Source organism: Panthera onca, chromosome A2, assembly GCF_046562875.1.
Source record: "Panthera onca isolate mPanOnc1 chromosome A2, mPanOnc1 haplotype 2, whole genome shotgun sequence".
In the NCBI taxonomy this organism is placed as follows: Eukaryota; Metazoa; Chordata; class Mammalia; order Carnivora; family Felidae; genus Panthera; species Panthera onca.
The window spans coordinates 73,528,793-73,555,545 of record NC_138340.1 but is presented as its reverse complement, the minus strand read 5'-3'; the positions used below and the strand labels follow the sequence as shown (position 1 = coordinate 73,555,545).

General features: G+C 39.3%; 1 protein-coding gene across 3 annotated transcripts in view; it reads left to right on the top strand.

Annotated features, from left to right (window-relative positions):
* SUGCT (succinyl-CoA:glutarate-CoA transferase) overlaps positions 1-26,753 on the top strand; it is a 755,607-nt gene that overhangs the window by 426,071 nt on the left and 302,783 nt on the right. Inside the window, exon 13 of one of the 3 annotated variants that reach the window (XM_060632204.2) lies at positions 2,076-2,202. The exons of the other annotated variants lie outside the window; for them this stretch is intronic. Coding sequence (XP_060488187.1) covers positions 2,076-2,093 — 18 coding nt within the window. The 3' untranslated portion in view covers positions 2,094-2,202. Of the gene's footprint in view, positions 1-2,075; positions 2,203-26,753 lie in introns of those variants that run through there. 3 annotated transcript variants of the gene reach the window in all.

The window sequence follows — 26,753 nt, the reverse complement described above, 5'->3', positions numbered from 1 at the left end:
CCTGAGAGATGAGATCAAACAGCCGAGGGAATGGGTCTAAGGAATGGGGCAGACTGGACGGGTGGCCTCATGTGGATTTTTATGAGGTTGTTTAAAATCTGTGCATGGTTTCTTCAGGAATAAGGATCCAACCAAAACGGTTTGATGTCTTCTAGTGACTTTACCACAGGAGAAACACTAGAAGAATTTATTTTAGAATTCTTACAACAATACAAAACAAGTCAAAACAAAACTAAACTATGTCTTATGATCCTTTGGGGACCACAAAAGGAAAATCATCTTGTTTGAAGAAAAATTGACTAACCTGGGGCCCATTTTCCTTAGGAGAGTTCCCATGTTAGGCTTTAGCCAGGGGTCTGTGTGTATATAATATGTCTGGAATGGAGGGAGGGAACCTATAGGACTCCTTATGTTCTTAAAGGGACCAAATCAGGAAAGATTAAGAAACATTTCATGTAAGGGACGCCTGAGTGGCTCAGTCGGTTAAGCCTCCGACTTTAGCTCAGGTCATGATGTCGGTTTGTGAGTTTGAGCCCTGCATCGGGCTCTGTGTTGACAGCTCAGAGCCTGGAGCCCACTTCAGATTCTGTGTGTGTCTGTCTCTCTCTGCCCCTCACCCATTCACACTCTGTCTCTGTCTCTCTCTCTCTCAAAAATAAATAGACATTAAAAAATAGAAACATTTCAAGCGTGACACCCCAAACTGAGTGTGTGTGTGCGTGTGCGTGCACGTATGTGTGTGTGTGGTCTCAGATTACTTTTAATTTGTAGGGTTGAATTCTCCAGATTTGATCCTAAGTAAGCATGCAAGAGGTTTTAGAAGACATTTCATGTTAACATTTGACAAAATAAGGTTGCTCTTTTTTTTTAATATTAAGAGAGGATTTTCATAAAGTAACATACTGATTCCGTTATCTCATCCAAACAATAGTATCAACATTGTTCCACAACAATAAAGCTTTTGGACCTATAAATAAATGTTAAAATGTGAATTATAACAGTATTTTAATTATGATGGAATTAAATCAATATCACATCATCACTTCTCTCAGCTCATATGAATGAATAGAATAGCTATCTTTAAGTTCAGTTGAGTTGGTTAACAATTTCTGTGTTTTAAAATTTGTGACATGTTACTAAGTCTCTTGATAAACTGTCCCCTCAAACTCCAAAACTTTTTCAGATAATTCAGAATAGAATATGAGTTGCTATGTAATAACTATATATGTACCAGCTAAAGTAATATACCATGCAATAGCCATGAAATGCAGGGTGCATTACTATGAAGTTTGTATTAAATAAACAAAGAGCCAGAATGTGTAAAGGTAATTCAACTGTAAAAAATTTAATCTTATGTTATCAGTAAAATTAAAATCTGTGAATCATGTTTGTATCATCTACAGAGTTTTTGCAAATCTTCAATTGTTTCAGCGTTTATTTCTTTTAAAGGGTAGCTCTTTCATTTTGCTCAAATTATTGGCCTTGAAAGGTAAATTTAAGTTGGAATAATATTGCATCCAATATAAGCAATACATATTTCAGAATAGTAATTAAATATCAGTATTTATCTTTTTCATGGGAGCTGTGGAGAAATACCTAAATCAAAAAACTATAATCTTGTCCTATCTAAGAAGATGGTTTTGTTGATTTTTACATGTTTGGAGAGAATACTTTTTTATAGGCTTTCCACTCTTTTGCAAAATCCATTTTGAAATTTAGCTGAAGAATCACTTCTAATTTTGAAAGTAAGAAAATACGTGTAATTCTGTGTTTAACCTTTTTAGAAAGAAGTCTTTCTAAAGACTCAGCATATGATAAAGAAATTTTAAACCCAAAGTAAATTCAGATTTGTACAACACTATCACTAAATCCTTTGATTTATCAGCCACCTATTTGTTTGATTGAAAAATCATTTTCTACAACATCCGATGTTTTCATAGCTTTTGGAATGTTTCGATCACACCTAATAATGCACTAGGGTGCAAGTCCAGCACATTTCTAAAAATTATGTAGCTTCTTGCACATTATTAATCTCTACTTGTTGATATTTTGACAAATGGCCAATCTTTCTGCAGATGCACACAAGGAGCTGATAGTATTGGGAACGCTTTCCAGTTCTTGCCGTCTCCTCTGAAACTTTACCACTTCTCAATCCAAAAGACATGTAAGACAGAGTAAATACACTTAAATTTTGCAGCAAAATGTCTATGTATGTTAATGGCATGATATTAGACCTGGTTTAAAGTTTTAGGAAAATAATTTTGAATTGGTGCAATTAAAAAAAAAATTAGTTGGATGATCCCACTATTCTCCAAGGTCTCTCCTTAGTATGGTTTCTGATGTCAATTGCCTGTATCTTATACAAATAGATTCTGTTTTTGGGGTGTACCTATTGTCACATCTGATATTGAATAGACTGAAGAACATTAAATCTCATTAATGGTATTCAGTAGGAATTTGATCTTTGTTATGCCAGTGATTTTATATGGAATTTGGGCAAATTTGTCAGAATCAAAAACTTATTTCTTAAGTTAAAACAATTTTATCTTCCATTCTGATTTTCAGTAATTTCCCAAAACCTTTAGTCACAGTTAAAAAATTATTGATGCCATCTTAATGGTAAACATGTTTTTAAGAAATAAGATGTTTTCAACCATAAGTTTCGCCTACTCTTTCTTTTTCTTAACATGTTTTTATAATTTGTGGGTGACAGTTGATCACAAAGGGATTCATTCCAAAACTGCGATGATTTTAAATATAATTATTTGAATGATTTGTGAATATTTTAAAATATTTTGTGAGCAACCGTTCTCTATAGATTAAATTTTTGATGTGAGAACAAATTTGTATACATTTAAATGTAATATCCTGATTATCACTTATCTAGATATTAAGATGCTTTAAAAAAGATTTTGTTTTAAAATTTTAATAATTTACTTATTTATTTTAAACAAATTTTTAAATCTTTGTTTATTTTGAAAGAGACAGAGCATGAGCAGGGGAGGGCAGAGAGAGAGGGAGACACAGAATTGGAAGCAGGCTCCAAGCTCTGAGCTGTCAGCACAGAGCCCGATGCAGGGCTCAAACCCATGAGCCATGAGATCATGACCTGAGCCGAAGTCGGATGCTCAACCGACTAAGCCACCCAGGCACCCCCAAATTTTTATGATTTAGGGATAATTTTGTGCATACAATATTACTTATATTTATGACTCTCACACTGTATACGGAATCCAGGTTTACAATAGCACCGTTATCTACGAATACATTGATAGCAGATCTACACTAACAAAATACTCAGTTATGTTATCCTTTTGCCGTTAGCACTATGGCTTGACTTCCCCGTTTTAGGGAAACATTATAACACAGAGTTTTATTTTAATATTATTGCCAAGTAACTAAAGTTCATAGGAACCCCACATCAGTGACCAAATAGTTTGCAAAATTGTACAAGTGCTTGACAGGTGTTGTTTATTCAGAAAGATTTCTGTGGAATGGGAGAGGCAGGGTGCTCGTAGCATTGGGGTTTAGGTATTCATGGGAGTGAGTGAACCCGTTGGATCAATCTTTCCAGGAGCTTGGCTGTGAATGGAAGGTCAGAGGGATGATTAAAGGAGATGTTATAAGAGACTCTTAAAAACTGAGAACAAACTGAGGGTTGATGGGGGGTGGGAGGGAGCGTAGGGTAGGTGATGGGCATTGAAGAGGGCATCTTTTGGGATGAGCACTGGGTGTTGTATGGAAACCAATTTGACAATAAATTTCATATATTAAAAAAATAATTTCTGGAAGGATTTAAAAAAAAAAGGAGATGTTAGATCAAGGATGGGGGAGACTTGCACACTTCAGAGAAGGCACTGACAGCCGAGAGGAAGAGGTTGCATATTCTGGAGAAAGAAGGAGCATGGCAAGTGGAATAAGATGGTGACCTGGGGCGCCTGGGTGGCTCAGTCGGTTAAGCGGCCGACTTCGGCTCAGGTCATGATCTCACGGTCCATGAGTTCGAGCCCCGCGTCGGGCTCTGTGCTGACAGCTCGGAGCCTGGAGCCTGTTTCGGATTCTGTGTCTCCCTCTCTCTGACCTTCCCCCGTTCATGCTCTGTCTCTCTCTGGCTCAAAAATAAATAAACGTTAAAAAAAAAATTAAAAAAAAAAAAGATGGTGACCATGCAGGGTATGGGAAGGGAGAAGAAAGAGAACCAAGGAGAAGGCACTTTATGCCCTGAGATTGGCAGAAAGAAAGGGGAGATGGGTGGTGTGAAGGTGAAAAGATATGCAGAAAGAGTTCATGCTTTGTTCATTTGCTCAAAATGAGGTTGGGGGCAAAATGATTAGTTAATGGGAAGAGGAGAAGGCAAGGCAATTGTGAGGAATGTGAGAATGGAAAATTTTGGTTGGCTATTCTCAGACTTGGAGGTGAGCTAGCCAGCTAGGGCCAGGCAAATAGCCGTGTCATGCTGAGACCCATTAACTTAATAAGCACTTCCCGAAGGCTTGCCACATGCTAAGTACTTGGTTAGGCTCTGGGGATACAGAGATGAAAGACCTGGTCCTGGTCCCCAAGGAGTCTGCGGATGTGTAAGTCACTAGTTACCATGCGGGTGCTGCCGTGGGAGCTGAGAGAGGGATGTGTTTCTCAGCCTGGGGAGAAGAGAGAAGCTGGAAAATTTTCTTCTAAAGGAGAGCTTCTTAGACTCTTTTAATGTGCCTGGTTAGCTTTACTTTATGCATTTCAAAGAAGATTATCTAGTTTTCAAGGAAATTAGCAGCAGAAAATTCTAAGGTCTCAGTTATGCTCTAAGTGACATCTGACAGAACAATAGGAAATAAGCTACCAAGACTAAAAAAAAAAAAAAATGAGTACCAACATCTTAGACTCTTTAATTGGTTAGTGACCAAAATCTAATTCAAAATGGATTAAAGAGAAAGGAATGAAATTAGAGATTCACATCATTGTCAAAGTCTGGGAGGCATTCTTGGTCTCAGGAATGGCTGCATTTAGGAGTTCAAATAATATCATCAGGTCTTGGTCTTTCTACATTTTTTGAGAAATGAGCCTCTTCTTTACTTCTTTCTGGCAGTTTCATACCATAGCACCTTTAAGCCTGTGTTTTCTCTTTGGGAAGTAAAATTGTACCTTTTGCCAGAGCAGCGTGGCGGACCTTGGAGCCCCCAGTTCAAGAAAGCTACATTCACTATAAATGTGGGTCACTGAATCTGATGGGAAACTTTTGCCATTAAAAAAAAAAAAGGTTTTGAAGCTATTATTCATATTTTTGTTAAAGTTTGGGGTAAAACTATAAAATCCACAATTAAAGCTTATCATGATCACCCCCCCCCCCCCCCGCCGTGGTTGAGTAGTTTTTAGGCTTCATTGATTAATCCTAAAAGCTTAATCTTTATTAACAAGAAGTAGCCACTAATAACTTCAGTATAATTCTGGATACATCCCATGTGCAACTCTGGTGTTTGGAGGGAGTAATTTAAACAGTAGAAAACAGACACATCCATTAGAATCTTAGATGTACATGTAGACTAAATCCTATGTGCTTGTTTGAGGAATAATTTTTGTGGTTCTACAGCTCTGACTAAACCATTATAAAACGTTTACTGTGGGGTCCCCCCAACATTCAGATGTATTGGCCTCTTGTCAGTGATCTTAACGATTTTGAACTTAATATAACCCAAATGACTATTAAGTACTTTTCCTAATAATGTTTAATACAGATAAGAAACTATCGGTGGTGAACATTTAAGAATTTTGGAGATTAAAAAGAAAGAGTCAAGGGGTGTCTGGGTGGCTCAGTTGGTTAAGTATCTGACTCAATTTTGTCTTAGGTCTTGATCCCAGGACTATGAGATCGAGTCCCTTGTCCGGCTCTGCTCTGGGTGTGGAGCCTGCTTAAGATTCTCCTTCTCCCTCTCCTTCTGCCCCTCCCTCACTTGCACATGCTCTCTCTCTGTCTCTCAAAAAAAAAAAAAAAAAAAAAAAAAAGAAAAAAAAAAGAAAGAAAGAAAGAAAAAAAGAAAAGAAAAAAAAAAAAAAAAGAAACAGCCAAAACACAGTAGCATGTCTAGTTTTAGACTGACTACATTCCGAGCAAGGGAATTTCTACTTGGGGAAGTTTAGAAAATAACATATACATGTTTTATATAATTAATAATTACGAATCATTTTAGTGTGCTCTGTTACATCTATTGGAATTTCTATACTCCTTTTTTGTTGTTAGAATAAAAATCAAGGATATCTACAAAACACTGTTTCCTTTACCTAATGAACTTTAACCCTTCTATAGCCTCAATGACATTCATCTGTAGGTGATCAACTTAATTCTACTATTGATGTCGCTCTCATAATAAATCAAGTAAGAGAATGTGTCTGTAGTGAAGCACAATGTATTGTGTTTTGGTAGTTCAGTTTTATTACTGTGATTAATGACAATAATGACTATTATTATTGTTGTATCGTCTAGCCTTGGTATTTTTTGACATAAGAAATCATTACCACCTATTCATCCACTTAGCATTAGTAATTTTTAATGCTTAGACTTTGGTACTCTGTTTGAAAGCAACTGGAAGGATGCAAATGTTAGGATTATTACTGATTACCAAATAAATGTCCTGGAGATATTAAATGATATAAAAAGTTTAAAGTTTGTGCACAGCCTGCAGTAGAAAATGAAGGCTTATGACATGATCTCTGCAGTCAAAATAATCCTCTCTCCTCCTCCCTAAAATATACTCAACCAGATAAGATTATAGTTTTGCTCACTAAGTTGTTTTTTTTTTTTGTTTTGTTTTGTTTTTTTTAATTAGAGCTGGTCATTTTGCCTCTAAGTTTCCAGTCAGAGGTTAGAACTGTGTAAAACAAAATAAACACCTTTGTTATATAAGCACTGCATGTAGATAGGCCATGTCCTTTTGAATATTAAAGGCCTAGAATATAGAAGCTAGTAATCTGGGTAAATTTTTAAAGAAATGATTCTCAACAACACAAACGACAAAGTTGAAGGCTCAGTATTGACGATACAAAGGAATGATAAGAAACAAGGACAGAAATTTCACCAGAGAGATTTTCTTTTCAAAAAATTTTTTTAATGTTTATTTATTTTTGAGAGAGAGATGGAGTGTGAGTGTTGGAGGGACAGAGAGAGAGGGAGACACAGAATCCGAAGCAGGCTCCAGGCTCTGAGCTGTCAGCACAGAGCCCAACATGGTGCTCGAAGTCACGAACCACCAGATCACAACCTGAGCCAAGTCGGATGCTTAACCGACTGAGCCACCCAGGTACCCCTCACCAGAGATATTTTCTTGAGGAAACGCTGAACACAGAATACCCCTGAACTTGTACAGTGGGTGTGCAGATGAAGAAATACTGAATGAGAAGCTCTGGGACTGTACAGGGCAGAAGGAAGACACACAGGTGAAAGGTAGCTCTCCTTTAAAAGACTCTATGAAGCTCCAAACTCACCCCTCCCTCATTATTGAGATTGTTCTGGGTCTTTATTTAACTTTCTTACTCAAGAAGATAAAAGACCAAGTAGGAAAATCTGGGCCAAAAAAATGTGTATATATATATATATATTATTATATATACATTAATATATTATTATATATTAATAATAAAATCTATCTGGGAAGAGTTGAGAACACAAAATACAAAATGCTGTGTACTCCAGCACATTCAGAAGTGACCTCACATTTTTTTTCTGAGAGTTCTATCAGCCAGCAAAGAGAAGGAAACTGGATCCCTTATAAGCCTCACGGTTTTCGTAAAATTAAAATAAACCGTTGTTCTGGAGAAGCAAACTCCTTTACTGACTCTATAAATAGATATTTTTCTTGTTAGTCCTTATAGAGTTAGGGAAAGGGTGATTCCTTTCCTTTTGTCTCAAATGTTAGGCAGAATCTTCTCATTCACAAAGTACGAAGTAGAAGTTGAACACCTCTCAATAAGGTAAACGGAAAAAAAATTGCCAACATTATTTCATCCCTAGAAAAATGCTCCTGACATTTTCAATCATAGAACACGTTATTGTTTTAGCACTAACTAAATGCCAGTAATAACCAAGGTGCCTGTCTTTGGAAATCAATGATTTTAACATATTTTATGCTACTTTGCAGGTTGCAAAGTGCTTTCACATTCATTGTTAACATCCAATTTTTACAGTGTCTCTGTGGTGTAGATAATATTATCTCTGTTGACAGTGTGGTGGGTACTGGTTTGAGGTCAAGGGACTCACTTGCTTGAATTTCCACATCCAGGAAGTAGCATAATTGGGGCTCAAACTGGAATCAAATCTTCCTTTCTTAAAATAGTATATTTTCCCCACTACAGCAAATGCAATTCAATTTTGCAGGGGAAACCTCCCACTGAATCACGTATCATAGGTATAGACATTTCTTTCCAATACTTATTTCAGATATTAGCAGCATACCTTCATCTGTTGCTTTAATCTTCATAATGTGGAATAAGTTGAAGAAATACCAGGCATAATAAAATAGCCACCATTTGTCAAGCACTACACCATGATTTCATTTGGTATTAAAACAACCCTTTAAAGCCAGTGTCATGGTCCACATTTTGCAGATGACAAAATTGATGTCAGAAGAAGGAAAAAAAGGGACATAACTGGTGTGTGGCAGTGAAAATTCTAACCAGGTCTGTTTGACTCCAAAGACCTTGTTTTGATCACCATAATGTGTGGCTTGGCAGCCTTTGTGATCTACGTCCAACAAGCGTTCACGATGGAAGTGAGAGACCACTGTTGCTCTGTCCTTACCAGGGAAGTCATAGAAAGTATAGCTGTCTGCACTGGACATTTGGTAAATGCCTACTTACTCTCTAGGACATACTGATGTTGGCGAACAGGGCATTTTCTTAACCAATCGTTGCTCCTGTGTTTAAGAGCAGGTCTTTGGGAGTTATCAGGATGAAGCTGCCAGTCTAATTTCCATTAGGTCCTCAAAGTGAGTAGTGAAGAGTATATACTTACACATCTGATTAGTATGTATCTCAGTAGAATCTCCACTTTAGAATTCCTCACCTTCTTCTTACCTGTCCCTATGGGTGCTGCCATGTTCATTTCAGCTGGCCAAGGGAAATCATGGTTTTAGCAAGAAGAGGGTGAACCATAGCCAACTTATTTTAGAATTCAAAGCACTCATTTTTCTCTGTAACTTTTCCCATCCACTCATAGTTCTGTGCTTGCAGCGTGTTTTTGTGTACGTACATTTTATGTCTTTCCTCAGGTGCTGTGGTAGGCACCGTAGGGAGTGCAAAAATGAGCAAAAAAACAAAACAAACCACCTTAGAGGAATTTATGATCTTGCAGAAGGTAAAGAGAAAAAAAGCAAGTATTTTATTTAAAAATTCTCCAAGTTATGTAAGCTAAATGTCTAAGAAAAAAATAGAACCATAAAGAATAAATGTATTAGTAAGCAGAAATATGCAAATGTAAATAGTGATGTCTGTTTACACTGAATAAAGTAACAAGAATTAGAAGTCTGGATAGAGCCAGAAGTTGGCAGAGATGTGGGGATATAGAGGCCAACACACACCTTTGTGAGAGTGCATGCCAGTGCAGACATTCTGAGGACAGTGTAGCATTACTTAGTCAATAGGCTTACCTCTTCCTGTGATGCTGCATTTGTTCTGTTCAGTATATATCTCAATAAAATTCCCAAACAGGGCCATACGGGGCCATGTATGAACATACTCATTTCTGGCAGCCAGGAGTATATTGTCAAAAGTGTAGGTGAGGGGTGCCTGGGTGGCTCAGTCAGTTGAACATCTGACTTTGACTCAAGTCATGATCTCGTGTTATCGATTGAAGCCGCACATGAGGCTCTGTGCTGACAGCTCAGAGCCTGTAGCCGCTTTGTATTCTGTGTCTCCCTCTCTCTCTGCCCCTGCCCTGCTCATTTCCTGGCTCTCTCTCTGTCTCTCAAAAAACAAAAACAAAAACAAAAACCGTTAAAAAAAAGTGTAGGTGAAGTGTGGGCAATGCAAATCATAGAGTATTACGCAGTAGTTAGAAATACCAGAAGAAACATGGAAGGGTCACGAAACAGCATGGAACAATAAAAGAAGCAGAGTAAAATTTATCATGGTATCTATTTAAATAAATTAGCATGCTTGCATAAAAATAGTGTATATTTCCCAAGAACACTTAATAAAAAGATACATATTTATGGGTTTTTGTGGGAAGAAGAGAATTGAAATGGGGATTGGGAATAAAAGGGAAAATAAATATAACACAGGGACTATCCATTGACCAATCTTTTTTTTTTTAAGTTTATTTATTTTGAGAGAGAGTGTGAGTGAGCGGGGGAGGACAGAGAGAGAGAGAGGAAAAGAGAATTCCAAGCAGACTGTCAGCACAGAGCCTGATGAACTCATGAACCGTGAGATCATGACCTGAGCCAAAACTAAGAGATGCTTAACTGAGCCACCCAGATGCCCCTATCCATTAACCAATCTTTGTGACATGACATTAAATGAGGAGCATGTTGAATTCAATGCTCTACAACAAGCAAAACAAAAATCATGGAGATTCAAGGTGGTAAGAGTTACAACCTGATGAGTTCAGGAAATAACTTCATAGAAAAGTGGCACTTGACATATGTCTCTAAGGATGGGTAAAATCTGAACAGAGGTTAGAGAAGACGGGAAGCCAGTACAGGGAGTAGATATTGGGGTATATGAAAAGGGCCTTCCAGGGAAAGCAGGGCCAACAAATGCTTGGCAATACAGTGACAAGGGGCAAGGGTTCAGTGAGGAGAGAAGGGCTCACTTTGGCTGATGCATAGAGTACAGGTGCGGCACTGTAGTAACAGCTAAGTGTCAGGCTCTAAGCTGAGTCTTTTATGCACCTTATCTACTGAATCCTCACAATGGCCAGATGATACAGATATTCTACTCTTAATCATCATCAATCATCATCATTCACTTTACAGATGGGGAAGTGTGTTGAAGAGGTAAGTAACTTTCTAGCTGCACATCCTGTAATTGCTAGATACATGACGAAAAGCCAGGTATCTCTGGCTTCAGAGCCTGTGCCCTTAACCCCCATGCTCGCCTCCCTTTCAAGGCCATGCTCTCTATTCCTCTGTCAGCGTAGATGTAGAAGGGCCTGGTAGTGAAGGGGTTAAAGTAGTCAGAACTCAGCCCTATGCTGTGTATGGCTTTAATTATCCCTTACTACTGATTAGTTTGATAGCAAAAGGATATTTGAGAAGGAAGCTGCCCATGTTATAAAGTTCTGCCTATATTATAAAGGCCTTTCTGCTCATGTGTCTCTCATTGAAATGATGGAGGGGCTGTGCCAACATCAAGCTAAATAAGGAGAAAACATTTATAAGCACCCTTTTAACCCTGTTGAAGCTATGCGTTCTGAAATCCCTTCAAGTAACAAATGGGTAAGAACAAAAGGGGCAAAACTAGCTTTTTAACTATGGAGACTGAGGTCGAAGCTTTAGCTGGGCCCTGTTTATCATGCTGCCTTGATTAAACTCTAAGCTTCTATGCCATAAAGATGAGAGGAATGACCACATCTATAAGATAGGGTTTTGAATCTCAGCATACTCAACTGGAACATATCAGGACATATCACTCTGGTCGATGTAGGAGTAGAGTTTGGTTTGTTGGAAATGTATAGCCAGGTGAACACTGAGGCCAAGTACTATGACAGTTTCCATGTTTTGGGAAGTGGCATTTGCAAACAGAGAAACGGTTGCATATAGACGCACACAAATGGAAAACAAAGGCCAGAGTGTTGAGAAAGGGCTTTTAGTGATAGACTCAAGTGAAATGAAGTTTCGACAGGTCTGTTTTTTATTTATGCCTTCCTCTTTCTTGCATCTCCACCCATTTCTCAAATTCTTTCTTTGCTATTTACACATCAGAACATCTGGGATTGGGCTTCCAGCACCTGCTATAGGGAGCAGAGATTTTCCTGCTGAAAATATACTTTTCAATGGCAAAATTTAAATTAGTATGCCTTACTTAGTTCAAAAAGAGTATGTTTCAAAATCTGGCTCTAAGCAAATACGCAGCTTAAGAAACAATCGAGAGCAACAAAATAATTTTAACAAAAGAAATACCCAAACCTGAAGATCTTGATAAAAGAATAAAACAAACGAAGAATTCAACACACAGACTGAAAACAGACTCTTCATAGTTTAGACCTGGAAGGCTATACAGTACATCTGGTTAACATCTTGCAAGCTGAAGAACCCTGCCTTGAAAAACCTTCTGTACCAATGACACACAGAATGAAAGGTTATGTTATGACTTTCAGATGGAAACCTGCAAAAGTATATCCACTGGACTGGACCGTTAACTCTTACTACTTCTGATTCCAACTGTTAAAGAGATTTTTCATGTGTGAATTATAATGAACTTTTTCAGTTTATATCAGAAACACCAGAAAGAATTTTTACTTGGAGAGAGTGAACATGCTGTGGACGGAATAGAATGTCTCAGTTGTGATGTCCAAATGGAACTAAAATCCCCCCAGTAGGGATTTTGTAGAGTGCATTTTAATAATAAGCATACATGTCTGTATATTGGGTTGGGAACAAAAACGCCGTATTTGAAATACAAGCGTGTTACAAAACGTCTGTAACTGGTAACAGTCACTGAAAGTTTTGTTGAGATAAAGGAGTCTATTTGCTTCCAAGTATGGGTACAGAAAAATGCCTTTATATTGATGTGGCAAAAGTCATACGTGCTAAGGAGGTACTGTAATTTGTAATATAGTAGAAAAATTAGAAGAATCCTTTTTTGAGATCCGTTCACTACCAGAATTGTATTGTCTTTGTCTACAATTTACTTGACTCTGGGGAGGGAGGTAAAAATGAAGAAGGGCAGTTTCTCTAAACACCGGATTGTCCTGTGTTTAACCATCACGTGGTTGTGCATTTTCTTGATCTGTAGGAAGGAGGTACTTCCTTCTTCCCTAACCACCCAGGAGGCTCGCTGCCAGCCTCTTGCCTCCATGCCCCCAGCATCCAGCAGACACTTCTCAGAAATGCCGTTTGAAGTTCTCTGTGCAGCAAGTGGGTGTGTGAGCGAAGGAGAGGTATCATTTCCTTCAGACACATACACACCCCCCCACCCAGACGAAGGGAGAATCGGCTATGCAGCAGGCTTGCTACAAGGGATTTTTCCATGTGTGTTTTATTATGTTGGAGAGGACTGTGGTGACAAGCAACACATGAAATTGCTATCTGTCTTTTCTGAAATTTTACATTCTCTTCTCTTTGTAGGGAAAGTGATGTAATACCCTATTGCTTGTGTAAACAGTATCATTCAATTAGAGGGTGTCTGCTTTCCCTTGCATACCGTGAAAGCTGCATTCTCCTCGCTCAGATGCCATCATGGACTTGGTTGCGTAGTGGTGACCTGTGCTCTTGGGGACAGTGAGCTGCATATACTGATACTGTTAGTAGCCAGAAGTTTTCACTGGGGAAATAAGTTTAGTATACTGTTATTAATTTGGTTCAGAAAAGAGTTGCAGAAGTACTCAGATGAATAAGACGTAGCAAGAACACATGGTCTTCGTTATTCAATAACTATTCCTCTGCAAAGGAAACATGGTCTATTTCCCATTTGAGAAGGAGCTTACAACAAACTAGTAAATATGGAAAAAGGGCTACACATGTACTATAATTTTATTGAGGAGTTGTCCTCGTGCACTTATGTAGCCCTCCCCCATCCCAACAAACTCACAAAACATGTCCACGTCGATGTATTCCCAGCTGGAATTAGCATAATCATTACCACATTATAAACAAGCCTGTGGAAAAATAGCCTGCGAGATTTAGATGGCTTGTTGTATAAATGAAGGCAGGTGGAGATAGACAACCAGATATTTTGGGAACAAATTCTTCCCCCCCCCCCCCTTTAGAAATAATAGGTGAGATCTACCAAATCTCAGTTGATAGCATGGACTGAAGAGGTAAGAGTTGAAAGGCATTATGACACGTTCAGTATGCCTAGATAGAAGTCTGCGAAAGGCTTACCGTGGAGCCCCTCCACTGGAAGAAGTTCTCATTTGATGATGGGAATGTTGAGCCTCCCTTTTTTCTTTCCTATTGGAGCACAAGTGGACTACTTTTCCTCTGATTTCATATAGTTCCTGTTGGTCAAGGTATCTGGCCCTTTCTTTCTTTCTTTCTTTCTTTCTTTCTTTCTTTCTTTCTTTCTTTTCCCTATTGTACTTTTTCCAAGAGTTGACCAGATGAGAAATCTGGACTTAATAGCTACTTCCAAGTTTACTGCCAAGACCAGAAATAAAATATGATGTAGAATATTGCCTTACCTGAAAGCTTCAGGATGCTAAATGCTGTTAGATCCAGGTTTAATTGTAAAAAGAGTCCAAGACAGAGGAAGGAAACGAATTTTATGAAAGTAAAAGCTGGTCCGTGTGTCCAGGTTCTAAGAGATCAGACAACAGGCTGAAGAGATTTAGCATATTTAGAGATTTAGATTTAGCATTTACTTCTTTCTTTTTTTCTATTGATTTGTACAGGCATGCAGAGAATAACTAAGTATGCTAGCCACAGAAAAATCATTGTGTATTCTTTCAAATTTGTGATTCGAACAATACCCAGAGAACCATACAATTAGGATAAGGATGGCATTGGTGAGTGTGGGTGAGGCAATATATTCTCTGTGGGCTTATTGCATCTTCTGTGGCCTGGTGATTTGTTTGTAAGTTGCTTTAATTTGATGAGATGGGTTTAACCACATGTACCTATAAAATCAGAATGATATATAATATGGATCGCATGAGTTTCAACATCCAGGGAAGTTAATTTTCGAGTACAGTACTCCAGTAAGGGTCCCTCAACTTTGACATGAGATTTCTATTTGCAATAAAGTTAACGAGGCTCTTTCTTCCTAGGCTGTCTTAGACTCAGATATCGGTAACCATCAGGTATAGCAGACCTATGGGAAGGGAATGCACACAGATCAAACTGGCATGATGGTCTGCTTTACTGGAACTCACTTAACCCCTGTGCAATATCCTCAAATTGCATAAGTGCTGAAGTTACTTAATGTTTCATTATAAATAAATTATCTGATATGAAATGTGTTATTCTCATAAATTGGCTTTTTCCGTGATTAAGAAAGAGAATTAGATTAAAATGGGCCTGTTTCAAAGTGACATGGCCATTTTTCCTTTATATGTTTGCAAAGTTAATTAAGTAATTGATATTGCAGAGACTTTGCCAAAAGGCAGGGCATTTTCAGGCCCTACAATTAAACCATGATGTCCAAAAGAGCTTGCTTTAATGTATTATTTATTGAGTACTGATGGGATATTCAGTATAGCATAAGAACGAAGTTAAGCCAGTGTTTTCACAGTTTGAATAAAAACATCTAAGTGTTGTTTCCTACTGATAATAGAATCTGAGATTTATAGACAAGAAAAAGGACCCTGGAGGATTTCTGGTAACAACTCATTTTATAGATGAAGAATCAGAGGCTTCAAGAAAGGAAATGATTTATTCACTCCAAGGCATAATAGCTCAGCTAGAATTAGAACTCAGCCCTGTTGACTTTCCCAACACCATAGCTGTGCTCTCCCGCTGGCTGCACCCCTCCACGCTTGCCATCCCTCATCCTTTTTGCCCAATCCCTGAAGCATCTTTCTGGCTGGATTCTTAGCCTCTAGCCTTTCTCACCTGTAGTCCATCCCACACATCACTTATAAGATTAACTGTCTTTAAACCTATTTCTTTAAAAAAAATTTTTTATGTTTTTTTTTTTTTTTTTTTTTGAGAGACAGAGACAAAGCATGAGCAGCAGAGAGGGAGAGAGAGGGAGACACAGAGCTCATAGCAGGCTCCAGGCTCCGAGCTGTCAGCACAGAGCCTGACACAGGGCTTGAACTCACAAACCATGAGATCATGACCCGAGCCAAAGTTGGACGCTTAACTGACTGAGCCACCCAGGCACCCCTTTAAACCTATTTCTTATCAAGAATCCCTTCTGTATTAGGGTTCTCCAGGGAAACAGAACCAGTAGGAGATACACATATGTACACCCCCACACCCAGTGGCATAGTTCTGGTCTGAAGCTGAAGGTCTGAGATCCCAGCTCACACAGTCAGACAGGTGAAGCCCCCCCTTAACTCAGCATTGTACCCAGGTCTTCACTGACTGGATGAGGGCCACCACATTGGAGAGGGTCATCTGTTTTATTTAGTCTATGGACCCAAATGTTAATATCATCCAAAAACATCCTCACAGACACAGGCACATTAACGTTTGACCAAATACCTGGGCATCTCATGGTGCAGTAAAGTTGACACATAAAATTAACCATCATACTTTCCTTCAGAAGGTATAATGGCTATGTCTTCCTCTTCTTCCTCTTCTTCTTCTCCTTCTTCTTCTTGTTCTTGTTGTTGTTGTTGTTGTTGTTGTTATTGTTGTTGTTGTTGTTGTTGTTGTTGTTGTTGTTGTTCTTCTTCTTCTTCTTCTTCTTCTTCTTCTTCTTCTTTTTCTTCTTCTTCTCCTTCTCCTTCTTCCTTTTTATCAGAGCTTATTATCATTTCAAAACTCTTTCCTGGACTTAATCTTATTATATCATCACTTGGACACAGAGAGAAGGGAAGGCTGACTTTGAGTGCCAAATTGCTCTGAGGCACTAAGAAAATCTTATAGTATTTATTTCTGTTATAAAATAAATACATGTTTATCATAAAAAATACAGATAATGGAGATAAGTAAAAGAAGGAAATAGATGTCTTCCTTGATTCAAGAGTCAGAGGTAACCTCTATAGCTTTTTAGACTTTTGTGTATGTAGTTTTATAAAATGTTACATGTAATACTCATCCTGAGTATTATTTTCCACTAACACGCACATATACCTATGGAAGGATTATTTTTAATCATTTCACAGTATTTTCTTTATGAACGTCCCCATAATTTGTTAACTAATTCGGTATTGGATACCAAGATAATTTCCATTTTATTCTGAGATACCACTTTGTACATGTAGCCTTGCATACATGTCTAATTCTTCTTCTTTTTTTTTCATTTTTAAGTTTATTTATTTATTTTTGTGAAAGAGATGGAGAGAGTGAGCGGGGAAGGGACAGAGAGAGAAGGAGACAGAGAATCTCAAGAAGGCTCCACACTGTCAGCATGGAGTCCAATGTGGGGCTCAATCTCACAAACCAGGAGATCATGACCTGAGCCAAAACCAAGAGTTGGACACTTAGCCGACTGAGCCACCTAGGCGCCCCTAATTATTCTTTTATAAAAAAACACAGGTGAATTGTTACTTTCTTTTTCACATCAGCTCTAAACTACTTTGCCTAATTTTCACCTTCTTCTCCTAACTATATTTTTTACAACTTCCTAAAGCAAATCTTTTAATTTGGTGACCTTGGTTTTATACTGTCTTATGTTCTTTACTTTCTTGCCTGTATTTATTTTAGCCCTCCAGATAAGCTATCAGCGTCTTGAAGGAAAGAGTCATATTTTATATTTTTATATAAAGATATAAACATATCAAGAGTGGTAAAACCTTGGTTTGAGAGCATAATTTGTGCCAGAAACATGCTTGTGATCCAGAGCACTTGTGTGTCAAAGTGAATTTCAAGAACCACGGGCTCAGTTGTGATCATGTGATGTTCAGTGTCACATACTACTCATATGGCAAGACATCGCTTGTTTATTAAGTTAAAATTTATTAGAATTGTTTGTTCATCTTGCAGAACAAGTTACTAGCAATTCAAGGTTTTATTATAATTGATTTGAATTGTTAATAAAACTTACTGTGCACTATTAGGCTATTTTTAGTTCGATAGTCTAAGTCCTAAAGAAATTATCTTATGTAGTTCCTATCAGCTTTGAAAATTTGGTAGCTCACAAATTAAACATAAATAGTGAGTTTCTCAATCTTTCAATCACTTGACACATTATTGAGTACTTTTCTTTGTGTAGATTATTGCAGTGGTCCTGTTTGAGGGTGCAGTGAGACACAAAGAGACACTATTTCTACATCTCAAGATATAGCCAACAATCTGTGTCATACATATAAGATAAAAAATTATTTGGGGCACTCTTGTGCTTTCCCTGATACAATTTTCTGTAAGAAATTTCTCCATTTTTTTTAATGTTTGTTTTTGAGAGAGAGAGAGACAGAGACAGAGACAGAGACAGAGTATGAGCCAGGGAGGGGCAGAGAGAGAGAGAGGGAGACACAGAATCTGAAGCAGGCTCCAGCTGTCAGCACAAAGCCCGACATGGGGCTCGAACTCATAAGCCATGAGATCATGACCTGAGCTGAAGTTGGACGCTTAAACGACTGGGCACCCAGGAGCCCTGACATTGTTCCATTTAATTAATGACATGGATTTTGCCCTTTGTTAACATGACATCCACTGTCACTTTTTTGTTTGGACTTTCACTTGATATTTGGTCTGATGATCTAGACTTTCTATAGATTTGATTAAGAAATTATGGATGGAAAATATTGCATTCTGAAAATAGAACTCTTTCGTGTGATTATTACGAATACATATTAGGAGGCCTTGGAGTGATCACTAAATTTAAACTGAGTATGAAATTAGAACAAGCATTAACAAAATGCAAGGATAGGCTGAAATTTTGTTGAGGAGGAAAACACCTAGATGGTAAAACTGCCTGAGGTGTTTATTGTCCAGTTGGAAATTTGGACACATACAACTCTCTAGTGATGCCAATTAGGCATTAACATAATTCAAATGTGTGAAGGGGAATAATTACTGTGACTAAGAGGGTCAAGGAAAGATTCATTGAGAAAAAGACACTGGAGCAGGGCCTTGAAAGAGAAGTAGGATTTAGATGTGTCAGTAGTGGAAAGTGAATTGGAAGTGTTGGGGAGAGCATGAAGAGGCATACAAACATCTGAACATATATTTTTGTTCCTAGAATGTTGAAGGGTCTTGTGTAGTGGGGGAACAAAAAAAGATGAGGGAGGAGGAAAATGGTAGAAGGAACAAAATGGGCCTGTAGATTGAGGTCTGATTCTGACGACTGTTCAATGTCATTCTAAGCAGCTCAGAATTCATTCTACAGGGGGAGAGGTTTTAAAACAGAGAATGGCATGATTGGGTTTATCTCTCAGGTTGATATTCTGACTTTGTCAGAGAAGATAACTTGCAAGGGCTAGACACTGGAGGTGAGAGAACAGTTGAGAATACAAGCAATGGTTCAGGGTGACTATCCACAAGGAACTGTTATTTATAACAGTGGCTCTAACACCTGAGGAAGAGATACTTTAATGGAATTTAAACTGTCCTGGATTTTATCTGTGTGGGTTTTTTTTTTTAATGTTTATTTAGCAGGTGCTAATGGTCTAACAGTCCAGATTTCATCTTCTCTTCAACACCTAGTCTTTTATGAATTTGCATTTGCTTTCATGGACCGATTCTTCTCTATTCCACCTCTGGTCTTTATTGACAGGAAGACAGGAACAGAGGCAGATCCAATCAAAAACTATTTATTCCCATTTGGGTGGAGAACAGCTGTTGCTGCTCTCACATTTGGGACAAGAATATCCTTACGGCATCGTATCTTGAGACTTAAAACCAACAAAGATTTATCTGAGAACCATGTAATCATACACTGTGGAGAAAGCATGAACTAAAATGATGAAATAACTGTATTAACATTACCAACAAGTACAAATACACCAATATACTTCTTCTTGGCCCTTGGTTTCACTTCACTTGGGAAGTTCTCCCTCGCCGGAATAGCCATGGCTCCTTTCTCTTTCCATTACTCTCACACTCCCTTTTCTGTCTTGCAAGGTGCTCTAGCTGTTTGGCAAGGTTCACATACATTTCACCTTTCTCCTCAGGACCCATTCACTATATTATTAGATTTCTCCTGGCTAGGAAGTGTTTCCCTTCTTCTTGCTTTCCCTTTTACTCATTTGGCCTGTTTGCTTTTTCTGTCTCTTTTGTGGTTTTTCTCCCCCCTTGGCAGCCTGCTTCCTGCCTTTCATCGGCTGCAGGTGTCCTGTGTCTTTGTGATGACTTCTCGCTCAGAGGCCCTCACCAAGCCCTTCTCAGGCCTTCCACATTCAAGTGGGCATGCTCTCTGGCCAACGGGTCTCCCCAGGACCCCCTCGTGATGATTCTCTCGGGCCACTTTTGTTTTTACAGATTACAACTTTCTTGCTCTCCTGTTCCCCACTCTACACCTCCCCTCTGCCCCTCATCTGTTTTGGTTAAATCCTCGGTGAGGGTTCTGGCCTTTGTGTTGAAAAGCTGCTTTCTGGTATAAAAGACAACTCAGTTTCTGCTGAATGTAAAGTTTTATTTATTTTCCCTCAGAATATACAATCTCTTTGGAGGGAGAGAATCGGCTTCCAGTCTGCATGCTACTAGGAATACCATCATTGCTACAAATATGGTCAACCTATACTCGCATATGACACATTTAAACACACATTAAAACACATTTAGTGTTATCGTAAATGAAGCAGTTTGGTTCAATCATGAGGAAGTATCCGATGTCAGCCAGAAAGAGAAATCAATATGTATTGTGCTGGGTCATAATGAGTATTGACAAGGCAGACTGGAGTACATTTATTTGTTCACAGAACGCACCCCAACGGAACATGGTATGTGTTGAGTTCTGTAGACATGAGACAGTAGAAAGCATACTTTCTGTCCGTACAGAAGTCAGTCTCGTTGGAGGGACCAACGTGAATCTGGATGTTTACAGTGTGGTAGGATGAGTGCCGCAATACAGACATATAAAGGAATCTTGGACACACAGAAGGAGAATGTAAATAATTTTGCCCCAGGGGTGCCTGGGTGGCTCGGTCGGTTAAGCGTCCGACCTCAGCTCAGGTCACGATCTCACGGTCAGTGAGTTCGAGCCCCATGTCGGTCTCCGTGCTGACAGCATGGAGCCTGCTTTGGATTTTGCATCTTCCTCTCTCTCTGCCCCTCCCCTGCTCATGATCTGTCTGTCTCTCAAAAATAAATAAACGTTAAAAAAAAGTTTTTTAAAAATACTTCTGACCCAGCCCAGGAAACTGCTCTGCAGTGATGGTGTTCAGTTAGTCAGCCTGAGAACGACAGATTCTGGAATACACGAGGTTTCACAGGCCAGCATTATACCTGGTGTGCAAGCCGTGAGAGGCCACTTTCAGCTCAAGTACAGAGTTTATCAGAATTGTTGAACTTCAGCTAGGCGATCTTGGAGCGCTTTCTCAAACTCTAAGGATCCGGATTGCCTAGAGAACAAAAGCATCTATGAGATGCTTGAGACTTGTTCTCTAGAGGCCATAGGTCGCTGTTTCCCATGTCACATTGACACTTTCCCTTGACAGCATGCTAGCAAAGCAGTAACATCTGTTTCTGCGCGGCTATGCTGTGAATGCATCGAAGAGGACAGGCAGGCAGTGGTTTAGTGCAGCCTGCGACTTGTAAGGAATTTCATATGGAGAGAATTCTACTCTGTGGTTCCAAAATTAGGGTAAAGAGGAAGTTGCTTTTATTACTGTGGCAGAAGAGGGCCCTCTGCCCTCGATTTCTCTTTCTTTTTCTAATTTGTAACCATTTCCTGACTGACGTTGCCATTGCATGCTTTTTTTCTTAAGTTCCCCCTGATGCTTAAATAGGTTAAGGGCCCGGGCTGCACCGGGTGAGCCCGGAGTCCCCGCACCTGGGCTCACACCCCTGCTCCATCACACAGGGTCTGGCGCTGACCTGCCAGGCCACATGGAACTGTTCAACCCCCGTGTCCTCCGTCAAGATTACCATGAGCTGGGGGTTTACCCTGCTTGCTCCTCATTTTCTTTGTCAGCAAGACTGAGATCAAAGTGCAAGACGGATACATAAACGATAACCTAGAACTTTGCCCAAACACAGAGGCTGCTACCCAGGCAGCATCTTCCATCACACTTTCCCCAAAGGCAAGGAAGGAGAGGGGCCAATTATGTTTAAGTATAGCCTTTCTCACACAGCCGCTTCCAACCACCCCCCGCCCCTCGCTTTGTTTCCTGAACCCATCATCGCTGTATTAATCAATTGGTTCAGGGATTTGAGGTTTCCTGACCTAATCACAGGATCTGGGACATACTGATTTCTGTTTATATGAAGCTGTGGCCGTGATTGCAAACTTCGTACCTGGCTGAGCTCACATCTGTCATTCTGTACTCAGGATCTGGGATGGTTCTGGCCGTTCTCCTGAAGAGTGAGGAAGGGTGATCTCCGCTTGTGTTGTGAGCCGATGATAGTTTACTTTCGGAATGCATTTCATTTAAAACAATATTGACAAATAACGTTCGTAATGGCAACAATGATTTATGGAAGCAATCGGACAGGTAATAATTCCCTTTGGGCTTGTGTCCCATATTTTTATAAAATACCTTGCAGCGTGTCTGAGTTGACTTATGTCATGCTACACTTCCTCTCTTTAAAACGAATATTGGTGTCTTGAAGAAAGAGAGAGATGGACCGAGGATATAGCCAAAAGGTAGGGAATGACTGGGAATTAACCAAGAGGATTAATTCTTTTAGAAAAATAACACTCAGATAACACCAGTTTTAGTTAGCAAAATTTATATGATTGTTCTCTAGATTGATGTTGTCTCTGAGCCCATTGTATAGACTAGACCTGGAAAGGTGAGGTTGAATAAGGCAGCTCTTGCTTAGTGCAGTTGTAAATGCTCCGTGGATTTTTTTTTTATCAATATGATTGATTATATTTTATAACAGATGGTAATTCCTCCCTGGATCTCCAGAAATCACAGCTAGCCCATGTGATTGTTCTCATTCCTTTCTGAAATCAGGTATCTATATGTGCATGTGTATCTTATAGATACATGACTCTGTAGATCTTCCCATACCCACACGGGCTGATACAGCATTAACTGGTCATGGAAAAGCTGAAGCGTGGACACTTCCCCCACACTCCTATCACCCCTACCAAGCTGCCACATTTGTGTGCGTGTGTGCATGCACTCACATCCGAGCATGCTTGCGTTTGTATGTATCTTCAGTGCTGTCAGCCATGTTGTATTTCAAACGCTCTGCTTGGTTTCTCAGAAAATACTGGCACGTTTTGGAAATACTGAGGATGATCTCAGTCAGTAACCACCACAGCAGGTAGGGGAGCAGCACAACCCTGAACTGAGACAACTCGGGTTAGACCTTCCAGGTAGACTCTTGCTGAACTTGACATTTGACTTCTCCGGGTCTCATATTCCTCACCTGTAAAATGGTGACAATACTGAGTACCACAAAGCGTTCTTTAAAGGATTAAATTATAAGATATAATGTATGAAGAGACCTAGTGCTTTGAACTCTGGCCCTGGAGTGGGCATGTGTGGATTTGCATCCAGGCTTTGCTTCTTAAGAGCTGTGTAAACTCCGGGCGCCGACCTTGGCTCAGGTCATGATCTCATGGCTTGTCATCAAGGCCCGCGTAGGGCTCTGTGCTGACAGCTCAGAGCCTGGATGGAGCCTGCTTCGGATTCTGTGTCTCCCTCTCGCTCTGCCCCTCCCCCGCTCATGCTTTATCTCTCCTTCAGAAATAAATAAACTTAAAAAAAAAAAAGCTGTGTACCCTCAAGCAATTCATTTAATTCTCTGTGTCTCAGAAAAAAAAAATACAATGCATATAAAGAGCAAAGTTCCTGGTATGTAGTAAGCACTTGTTAAATATTTGCCATTATTATTAAATTATAAAAACTATGCAGATGTTACCTTTTGTTATGATGGGCCAATTAATAAGACAATGTCTAACTCTGAGGGTAAGTGTTTTTCTGACAACTGATCTGGAGAATGTAGTGGCCTGCTAATCAGCATTTTGTTGAAATAACCTGCCAGCTTTGTGAGGGAATGGATGTATTTATAGACTTAAGCTCAAAGTGTGATCCCATGCGTGTGTCTTAAAGACGCCTGGAGTCATTTAGCTTGTCCACGTTTCATGAGCTCTCCTATGGTAAATATGAGAGTTAAACAGCATTTGCATGGTTGCAGCTTCTCTGTCCCCTGCTTTGCCGTGGGGATAATTTTAATGACTGTTCTTCTGTGGCTAAGAATGAATGTTTGGTTTCAGAAAAAAAAATCCAACTTTTGTAGAAGAGCTGTGGCACATTAATTGATATCAGCAGTCTGCAGAAAAAATGTTCCCTTGTCTTTCCATGGTTAAATATTTGTCAAGTTTATCTCTAGAATTTTTCATGTGTTTTTCTGCCTTGCCGTAGTTCTACTTCTGAGCCTCCTAAGATATTCCCTTTTTTCCAGGATCTCTTCTAATTCTTTTTGCTTCCCTTGCCAGAGACACTTACCTAAAGCCCCAGCTCTTGTTTATTTCATGCCCCGGCCTGATGGTTCCTCACCCTGATCTAGAATGCCTCTTCCTAAAATCATATTTCCATGACTCCTTTCTTCATACCCTGTCCCACCAAACTGTTCTTCTTTCATAAAGCATACTTTTATATATTACATATTCGTGGTCACTTCTAAACCATTTGCTTATAGGGATTCTCTCATCTTTCATACGGCATTTGATACACAATTCCAAAATATGGTGGTGCTGCCTGTTGGCAAAAATTGTTAGCCTGTCATTGTGTGAGTATTTGTGAGCCCCTGGAGCTGCCCCAGTCCTTAAGGAAGAAGGAACAGCAAGAACTTCTAGACTTCCAGGAGACGAATAGGGAGGATGGCCCTTATGGTGGTCCAGGCCCTTCCCTCTGGCCAGTGAAATTGTTCCTCTCTATCATTTTTGTTTTCATTGAATTGGCTTCATGGATCTCTTCATCGCCTGAGCATCAAGCTTGTAGTTCAGTCTGCTCTCTGGCATGGCTGTCCCTTCGTCTAGTCCAAGATCCACTTTCATCCCTGCTGTTGTTATTCACTTAAGAGAGGGAGTGGAAGAGTCACCTGCAGGGCTCATTAGAGTAGACCACTGGATCCATTGCAGAGTATCTGATTCATGTAAGTCTAGAGTGGGGGCTGAGATTTTGCATTTCTAACACTTTCTGGGGTGGGGGTGGGAAATCATACATATTTGGAACTCTTTATATTTGCTGAATACTGTCTGATTATGAAAGTGCTCTATGCCTTCATACCTCTGTGCGGCTGCTCATGTAGTTTGGTTGATCTTGAAGGCTTTCCCTAAATCTTGTCATTTGGAACACCCAGGTTAAATGCCACTGCTTTAGTGGTCTTTTATGATTCCCTTACCCAGGGCATGAAACCGTTGTTGTATGATCTCTTCTCCCCAATTTCGTAGCAATTTATTTGTCCCTCATAGTATTTACCACCATCTACTCTATATAAAGTATGCATGTCCTGGCTTTGCTCCTTGAAGGCAAAGGTATTAGTCTCTTTTATCTCGCTTCTTCAAGTTCACTACAGTGCTTTACACACACACTGTTTCTGTTGATGCTCTACCCACATTTCCTTGGAGATTTACCACCTCTGTGTATCCATCTTTCACACTTCTGTATGGTTTGTTCCTACCAGGTTGAATTTCTGACTTTCTTTAGAGGACTAAACTTGAACCACCAGAGCCGCTTATCTCAACCACGTGAAGAGCTAGAATTGTCTGGAAGTTTGCACCCCCAGCAGAATGACCTACAGCTAGTGCAGGAGTACAAAAGCCCTTGCCTTGAGGGGGACACACATGCTGCACAGCTCTCATGGGATGAGGCTGACACAGGGACCTCACCTGAAATCACACTCCTGTTTGCCATCTTCTCCTTTCCTATCCTGCTTTTCTTACTCCCTCAGTGGCTTTCTCCTGGGAGCACTTCCTTAATAAATCACTTCTGCATGAACTCTTGTCTCAGGGCCTGCTTCTGGTATTGTGGAAATGCTTATTGAATGAATGAATGAATGCTTGAAAAGGAAAGTAACATCATAGTGGGGAGCTTGGACTCCAGAGCCAGACTGCCTGGGTTTAAATCCCAGTTCTGCCACTCTCAGCTCTGTGACCTTGGGCAAGTCACTAAACCTCTTTGTGTTTCAGTTTCTTTGTTCATAAAATTGAGTTAAAATCGTTCTTTACGGGGATGTTAAGAGGGGATAAATAAATCAATACTTGTAAAGCATTTGAGTGTAGTTGCCAGAATAGAGTAAATGCCAATTAAATATTTGTATAAAGAAGTAAAAAAATAAATGCATTGAAAGAAATGAAAGGAAACATAAATAATCCAAAGACATAGTATGTTCAACAATAGGAAGACAATATTAAGATGATAGTACTACTGAAAGTGACCTATGGATTCAGTGTAATCCCTATGGCACTTTTTTTTTCTTTGAAGAAGTAAAAGTCCTAAAGGAATTCTGAATAGCTGAAATAACCTTGAAAAAGAAGAATGAAGCAGGAGGACTCACACCTCACAGTCTCCAAACTTATTACAAAGCTATAGCAATCAAAATGGTGTGGTACCAGTATAAGGATGACAGTTCATGGCTGTCCTTCATATATGAAATAAATCCTTATATAGGCGATCAATTGTTGATTTTCAACAAAGGTCCCAAGGCCATTCAATGGCTGGGAGAGGGCAATCTCTTCAACCAAAGTGTTGGATATCCACATACAAAAGCTTTTGCCATATATGAACATTAACTCAAAATGGATTAAGAACCTAAAATGTGAGACCTAATATTACAATACTGTTTGAAAAAAAAATAGGGGAAAATATCCATGACTTTAGGTCTGGGAATGACTTTTTAGATATGATTCCAAAAGTACAGGCAGCAAAAGAAAAAAAA